Raw genomic sequence first — 8,629 nt, 5'->3', positions numbered from 1 at the left:
CTTTAGTCCAACCAGCTGCATCTGGATCAGAACCACAGCCTGTCAGATCTCTGATAATCTGCAGATCAGAAGTACCTGGCGTCTGCTCAGAACCACTGGCTGGTGTCACAGTTTGAGCCTCCTGTCTGAACTACAGGCCGCTGAAGGCTCCGTTACAGCGTGGCTTTCTTTTGATTATACTTGTTGTATCTTTAATGCTTTTGTATGCTTGAACTCTGTTCTGCTGTAACATACATTTCCCCTCTGTATGAAGGTTCTGATTCTGGTTCTGATTCTTTCAACATTTTCTGAAAAAAAGTCAGAATTTAAAGATTTTGATAAAAACAATTGAAGAATTTTCCGCTTTGGAAAAAGTCAGAATGTTGAGACAAAGAAGTCAAAATGCTGACATTTTTTTATTTTGATAACTCTGATAAAATCAATTTAGAAAAAAATTGTCGAGCGAATTTTTTGAATTTAAACAATTGAAGAAAATCGAGAAAAAAATGAAGACTTCTCAGATTTTTTTTTGTTACGTCCTACAGTAGTTGATTCTTGGTTCTGTAAAGTCCAGAGTTCATAGATTTTAAAAGCAAGCCCGTCAATAAACTGAAAATTAGCCTTGCTTCTTAAAATGGCCTCGGAGAGACTGAATGTCTTTAATGGAGGACAGCGTTTACAGGAGAGTCGTTTAAAACCCGCTGCCTGTTGAAAGCTGTCGCGTTGACCTCCTTTGATGTGGAAATAGTATTTGACTGTTAAACAGAAAAACGTATCCACAGAATAATGTGTTTCTGTTGCAGAGACGAACCCCGGCTTCAGGGAACAACATGTCGGAGGAAAGAACTGAAGAAAAGAATGTTTTTAGAAACTCTAATGAGCAAAGTAAGAGCGTTCTCAAACACATACAGACCATCCTCTCTGAGGACCTGTCCTGTTTCAATGAGGGTGCAGCTTGTCCTGATCAGCCCGTACGGGGTCCGACAGGCGCCACACGAGCGCTGAGACGATGCAGATAGAAAAACACAAATGTTCAGCGTTTGATTTCTGGAGCTTTTAGTAAACGCTGCATGTCTCCTCAAGCTGCTGAATGTTCTCTAAACACTGCATGTCTCCTCAAGCTGCTGAGTGTTCTCTAAACGCTGCATGTCTCCTCAAGCTGCTGAATGTTCTCTAAACGCTGCATGTCTCCTCAAGCTGCTTAGTGTTCTCTAAACGCTGCATGTCTCCTCAAGCTGCTGAATGTCCTCTAAACGCTGCATGTCTCCTCAAGCTGCTGAATGTTCTCTAAACGCTGCATGTCTCCTCAAGCTGCTTAATGTTCTCTAAACGCTGCATGTCTCCTCAAGCTGCTGAATGTCCTCTAAACGCTGCATGTCTCCTCAAGCTGCTGGATGTTCTCTAAACGCTGCATGTCTCCTCAAGCTGCTGAGTGTTCTCTAAACGCTGCATGTCTCCTCAAGCTGCTGAATGTTCTCTAAACGCTGCATGTCTCCTCAAGCTGCTGAGTGTTCTCTAAACGCTGCATGTCTCCTCAAGCTGCTGAATGTTCTCTAAACGCTGCATGTCTCCTCAAGCTGCTGAATGTTCCCTAAACGCTGCATGTCTCCTCAAGCTGCTGAATGTTCTCTAAACGCTGCATGTCTCCTCAAGCTGCTGAGTGTTCTCTAAACGCTGCATGTCTCCTCAAGCTGCTGAATGTTCTCTAAACGCTGCATGTCTCCTCAAGCTGCTGAATGTTCTCTAAACGCTGCATGTCTCCTCAAGCTGCTGAATGTCCTCTAAACGCTGCATGTCTCCTCAAGCTGCTGAATGTTCTCTAAACGCTGCATGTCTCCTCAAGCTGCTGAATGTCCTCTAAACGCTGCATGTCTCCTCAAGCTGCTGAATGTTCTCTAAACGCTGCATGTCTCCTCAAGCTGCTGAATGTCCTCTAAACGCTGCATGTCTCCTCAAGCTGCTGAATGTTCTCTAAACGCTGCATGTCTCCTCAAGCTGCTGAATGTTCTCTAAACGCTGCATGTCTCCTCAAGCTGCTGAATGTCCTCTAAACGCTGCATGTCTCCTCAAGCTGCTGAATGTTCCCTAAACGCTGCATGTCTCCTCAAGCTGCTGGATGTCCTCTAAACGCTGCATGTCTCCTCAAGCTGCTGAATGTTCTCTAAACGCTGCATGTCTCCTCAAGCTGCTGAGTGTTCTCTAAACGCTGCATGTCTCCTCAAGCTGCTGAATGTTCTCTAAATGCTGCATGTCTCCTCAAGCTGCTGAGTGTTCTCTAAACGCTGCATGTCTCCTCAAGCTGCTGAGTGTTCTCTAAACGCTGCATGTCTCCTCAAGCTGCTGAATGTTCTCTAAACTATGCATGTCTCCTCAAGCTGCTGAATGTTCTCTAAACGCTGCATGTCTCCTCAAGCTGCTGAATGTTCTCTAAACGCTGCATGTCTCATCAAGCTGCTGAATGTTCTCTAAACGCTGCATGTCTCATCAAGCTGCTGAATGTTCTCTAAACGCTGCATGTCTCCTCAAGCTGCTGAATGTTCTCTAAACGCTGCATGTCTCCTCAAGCTGCTGAATGTTCTCTAAACGCTGCATGTCTCCTCAAGCTGCTGAATGTTCTCTAAACGCTGCATGTCTCCTCAAGCTGCTGGATGTCCTCTAAACGCTGCATGTGTCCTCAAGCTGCTGAATGTTCTCTAAACGCTGCATGTGTCCTCAAGCTGCTGAATGTTCTCTAAACGCTGCATGTCTCCTCAAGCTGCTGAATGTTCTCTAAACGCTGCATGTCTCCTCAAGCTGCTGAACGTTCTCTAAACGCTGCATGTCTCCTCAAGTTGCTGAATGTCCTCTAAACGCTGCATGTCTCCTCAAGCTGCTGAACGTTCTCTAAACGCTGCATGTCTCCTCAAGCTGCTGAACGTTCTCTAAACGCTGCATGTCTCCTCAAGCTGCTGAACGTTCTCTAAACGCTGCATGTCTCCTCAAGCTGCTGAACGTTCTCTAAACGCTGCATGTCTCCTCAAGCTGCTGAATGTTCTCTAAACGCTGCATGTCTCCTCAAGCTGCTGAATGTTCTCTAAACGCTGCATGTCTCCTCAAGCTGCTGAGTGTTCTCTAAACGCTGCATGTCTCCTCAAGCTGCTGGATGTTCTCTAAACGCTGCATGTCTCCTCAAGCTGCTGAATGTTCTCTAAACGCTGCATGTCTCCTCAAGCTGCTGAGTGTTCTCTAAACGCTGCATGTCTCCTCAAGCTGCTGAATGTTCTCTAAACGCTGCATGTCTCCTCAAGCTGCTGAATGTCCTCTAAACGCTGCATGTCCCCTCAAGCTGCTGAATGTTCTCTAAACGCTGCATGTCTCCTCAAGCTGCTGAATGTTCTCTAAACGCTGCATGTCTCCTCAAGCTGCTGGATGTCCTCTAAACGCTGCATGTCTCCTCAAGCTGCTGGATGTTCTCTAAACGCTGCATGTCTCCTCAAGCTGCTGAATGTTCTCTAAACGCTGCATGTCTCCTCAAGCTGCTGAATGTCCTCTAAACGCTGCATGTCTCCTCAAGCTGCTGAATGTTCTCTAAACGCTGCATGTCTCCTCAAGCTGCTGAATGTTCTCTAAACGCTGCATGTCTCCTCAAGCTGCTGAATGTTCTCTAAACGCTGCATGTCTCCTCAAGTTGCTGAATGTTCTCTAAACGCTGCATGTCTCCTCAAGCTGCTGAATGTCCTCTAAACGCTGCATGTCCCCTCAAGCTGCTGAATGTTCTCTAAACGCTGCATGTCTCCTCAAGCTGCTGAATGTTCTCTAAACGCTGCATGTCTCCTCAAGCTGCTGAATGTCCTCTAAACGCTGCATGTCCCCTCAAGCTGTTGAATGTTCTCTAAACGCTGCATGTCTCCTCAAGCTGCTGAATGTTCTCTAAACGCTGCATGTCTCCTCAAGCTGCTGAATGTTCTCTAAACGCTGCATGTCTCCTCAAGCTGCTGAATGTTCTCTAAACGCTGCATGTCTCCTCAAGCTGCTGAATGTTCTCTAAACGTTGCATGTCTCCTCAAGCTGCTGAATGTTCTCTAAACGCTGCTGAATGTTCTCTAAACGCTGCATGTCTCCTCAAGCTGCTGAACGTTCTCTAAACGTTGCTGATTGTTCTCTAAACGCTGCATGTCTCCTCAAGCTGCTGAACGTTCTCTAAACGTTGCTGAATGTTCTCTAAACGCTGCTGAATGTTCTCTAAACGTTGCTGAATGTTCTCTAAACGCTGCTGAATGTCCTTTAAACGCTGCTGAATGTTCTCTAAACGCTGCATGTCTCCTCAAGCTGCTGAACGTTCTCTAAACGTTGCTGAATGTTCTCTAAACGCTGCTGAATGTTCTCTAAACGTTGCTGAATGTTCTCTAAACGCTGCTGAATGTCCTTTAAACGCTGCTGAATGTTCTCTAAACGCTGCATGTCTCCTCAAGCTGCTGAACGTTCTCTAAACGTTGCTGAATGTTCTCTAAACGCTGCTGAATGTTCTCTAAACGCTGCATGTCTCCTCAAGCTGCTGAACGTTCTCTAAACGTTGCTGAATGTTCTCTAAACGCTGCTGAACGTTCTCTAAACGCTGCTGAATGTTCTCTAAACGCTGCACGTGTTGTTCTGAAGATGTTTCCTCATGTGGAACCTTTGGGTTTCTATACCTGCCTCCTCTCTGAAGCTGCTTCTCCTGATGGAGGGGTTTGTTTGTAGAGTGTCTGCACCTGTCGGCCTCCGTTTATAAACACAGACGTTTCTAACAACTTGAGATTGCAGGTTATTTCCCAGCAGGTCTGTTCTGAAGTGAATCTGGGACAGAGCGCTGGCGGTAATGGCTGTGTGATTGAGGCTGTTCAGAAACTCTTGTATTCACCTTTTTGTGGCTCTTGAGGACGGAGGGCGTGACGAAGGCTTTCTCACACAGGTCACACTTGTACTTCTTGTGTCCGTCGTGCACCACCTGGATGTGCACGTTCAGCGTGTCCTTCCTCTTGAAGGTGGCGTCGCACTGATCGCACTTAAAGGTCCTCTCACCTGCGGGGACATTCAGAGAGAGACATCTGCAGTTTACTATTGTGGAGCCTCTAAACACACACCATCATCATCATCACCATCATCATCATCATCATCATCTTCACAGCCAGAGCAAACCCAGTTTCTGCAACAACAGAACACAAAGAGCTGCAGACACACAAACAAGCTCCTCACACCGTCTGGGTCCAACAAAGAGACGCCTCGTCATGTTATGGGCTGTTTGGAGCTTTGGAGGGAAAAGCCATAAAGTTAAAGAGATAAAGTTGACATTTTAAGATTGTAAGAAAAAAGTCAACATTTTGAGATTTTGAGGAAAAAAACATATTTAGAGATTTTCAAAAAAAGTCTGAATGATGAGGAAAAAACACAAAAGTGATTTATTGCTAAAATTCTGACTTTGAACTCCCATAGATATTTTAGAAGCTCTGTGCACACTGTTGCATTGTGGTCCGCTTATTGGGCTTCACTCAGATACTAACCGTGTAAATGTCTCAACATCTGCAGGTCCGGCAGATTCTATGTGCTGCAGACCCTACATAGAACATCTCATAGAACATCTCATAGAACATCTCATAGAACATCTCATAGAACATCTCGACTTCACAGCAGGACTCAGACAGACTGCAGCGATGCTTCTCTGTTTTTACATCCCGGGGGAAACCGTGGAATAAAAACTTCTCTCAGTTTCTCAGTAACAACTCACTCAGCTGTTCTGCAAACAACCAGCCTATTGTCCTGCAGCAGCACTTCTATTATAGGCACATCATTCAATATCCAGGCTGTGTGTGTGTGTGTGTGTGTGTGTGTGCTCCTGTTACAAGGCCGCTGACGGTCAGCTCTATAAAGTGGGACAGCAGTGTAAGTGTTTTTACTTTAATGGAAACACTTGCTGATTATTATTGTCAGCGACGCCCCCGCACAAAGGTTTCATTATAACTCACAGCTTCAGACTGATGTTAAACACACACACACACACACACACACACACACACACACACACACACACACACACACACACACACACACACACACACACACACACACACACACACACACACACACACACACACACACACACACACACACACACACACACACACACACACACACACACACACACACACACACACACACACACACACACACACACACACACACACACACAGGATCTGGAGTACGACTACTTAAATCCAACAAGGAATAATTGATTGTTCACAAAGAGCTGAAACGAGGAAAATGTGAAGATTTTGACAATAAGTCAAATTCCGATATAATGATAACATTTTCTGCAAAAAGTCAGAATTTAAAGATTTTGAAAAAACGATTGAAGAATTTCCGATTCAGAATATAAAAGAAACAAAAAATGTGAGCTAATTTTTAGATTTCTAAACAAATGAAGATTTTTTTTTTAAGAAAAAGTCGGAATCTAAAAATGCAGAAAAAAAGTCAGTAATTTGAAAGAAAGTCAGAATTTGGACAAAAAGTCAAAATGTTAAGATTTTGAGGGGAAAAAAATAATTTGGATATTTTTTTTTTTATCCGTATTTTGCGACATTTTACAGAAAAAGTTTGCAAATGTTTAGATTTTGAAACATGAAGAATTTGGAGGAAAAACAACATGACTTCTGAGATTTTAAGAAAAGGTCGGAATTTAAAGATTTGCAGAAACAAAATCAGAATTTAGAAAAAAATTCAAGACTTTTCGATTTTCTAAAAAAGTGAACATTTTGAGAACAAATTCAGATTTCTGAGATTTTGTGGGATCAGCAGGTGGGAAAGGGGGCGGGGCCTAATAAAGGTGTACATGTACTCACTGTTGTGGATCAGTAGGTGGGAAAGGGGGCGGGGCTTAATACAGGTGTGTAATGGTACTCACTGTTGTGGATCAGCAGGTGGGAAAGGGGGTGGGGCTTAATACAGGTGTGTGATGGTACTCACTGTTGTGGATCAGCAGGTGGGAAAGGGGGCGGGGCTTAATAAAGGTGTACATGTACTCTCTGTTGTGGATCAGCAGCTGGGAAAGGGGGCGGGGCTTAATACAGGTGTGTAATGGTACTCACTCTTGTGGATCAGTAGGTGGGAAAGGGGGCGGGGCTTAATACAGGTGTGTGATGGTACTCACAGTTGTGGATCAGTAGGTGGGAAAGGGGGCGGGGCTTAATACAGGTGTGTAATGGTACTCACTGTTGTGGATCAGCAGGTGGGAAAGGGGGCGGGGCTTAATACAGGTGTGTGATGGTACTCACTGTTGTGGATCAGCAGGTGGCGCTGCAGGGAGAACGGCGTCCTGAACAAGGCTTTGCACTCTTCACACTGGAAGGGTCTCTCCTCAGAGTGGGTCTGCAGAGACAGTTTACACACAGTTAGGAGAACCAATCAGAACACAGTTAGGAGAACCAATCAGAACAGAGTTAGCAGAACCAATCAGAACCCCCATCATGCAGATTGAGTTTGTTGACCTGCAACTCTTAGTACTTTTAAATCCAGGCTGAAGACTTTTCTTTTTCCGCTGCTTTTAATTGAACTATTCACATCTCAACTATCTCACACTGCATTGTAACTTGTACTCATGTTTTATCATCTCTGCTTTTGAATGGTTCCATGTGTTTGATGCTCTTCATGTCTTTCATTAGGGATGTCCCGATCACCTTTTTTTGCTCCCGATCCGATTCCGATCTTTTTAAAATCACGTGATCGGCTCCAATCCCCGATCACGTGATCGGATCGGGACACCTCTATCTTTGAATAGCCTTGAAGAGAGCTGTATAAATAAACGTTCCTTTCCTTGATGAGGACGAGCAGCTGGAGGGGCTTTAAGTTCAAAGTGCTTCTGTTTCCCCCTTAAACCCAACCTATCTGTCTGAGTGACAGCCCGATCCCCAGAGTAAACAGGGGGGGGGACCCCACAGATAACAGCCTCCAGCGGGGGGGGACACCCCAGAGATAACAGCCTCCGGGGGGGGGGGGGACCCCACAGATAACAGCCTCCAGTGGGGGGACACACCCCACAGATAACAGCCTCCAGTGGGGGGACACACCCCACAGATAACAGCCTCCAGCGGGGGGGGACACCCCAGAGATAACAGCCTCCGGGGGGGGGGGGGGGACCCCACAGATAACAGCCTCCAGTGGGGGGACACACCCCACAGATAACAGCCTCCAGGGGGGGGAGGGGACCCCACAGATAACAGCCTCCAGTGGGGGGACACACCCCACAGATAACAGCCTCCAGGGGGGGGAGGGGACCCCACAGATAACAGCCTCCAGTGGGGGGACACACCCCACAGATAACAGCCTCCAGGGGGGGGAGGGGACCCCACAGATAACAGCCTCCAGGGGGGGGGGGGGGCCCACAGATAACAGCCTCCAGTGGGGGGACACACCCCACAGATAACAGCCTCCAGGGGGGGGAGGGGACCCCACAGATAACAGCCTCCAGTGGGGGGACACACCCCACAGATAACAGCCTCCAGGGGGGGGAGGGGACCCCCACAGATAACAGCCTCCAGTGGGGGGACACACCCCACAGATAACAGCCTCCAGGGGGGGGGGGAGGACCCCACAGATAACAGCCTCCAGGGGGGGGGGGACCCCACAGATAACAGCCTCC

The 8,629-nt window shown here is 46.6% G+C and overlaps 1 protein-coding gene across 1 annotated transcript in view; it reads right to left on the bottom strand.

Annotated features, from left to right (window-relative positions):
* The window catches only part of prdm5 (PR domain containing 5), a gene marked incomplete at its 5' end in the record, with an annotated part of 48,872 nt that extends 41,272 nt beyond the window's left edge, over window positions 1-7,600 (bottom strand). Inside the window, 3 exons of the mRNA XM_079651192.1 lie at window positions 4,859-5,019; window positions 7,266-7,359; window positions 7,568-7,600. Of these exons, the coding sequence (XP_079507318.1) occupies window positions 4,859-5,019; window positions 7,266-7,359; window positions 7,568-7,600 (288 nt within the window). The remainder of the gene's footprint in view (window positions 1-4,858; window positions 5,020-7,265; window positions 7,360-7,567) is intronic.
* Window positions 7,601-8,629: the final 1,029 nt, after the last annotated feature.

This window comes from Notothenia rossii (assembly GCF_949606895.1).
Source record: "Notothenia rossii genome assembly, chromosome: 1".
In the NCBI taxonomy this organism is placed as follows: Eukaryota; Metazoa; Chordata; class Actinopteri; order Perciformes; family Nototheniidae; genus Notothenia; species Notothenia rossii.
The sequence above is the reverse complement of the archived record's forward strand: the minus strand, read 5'-3'. Positions and strand labels throughout refer to the sequence as shown.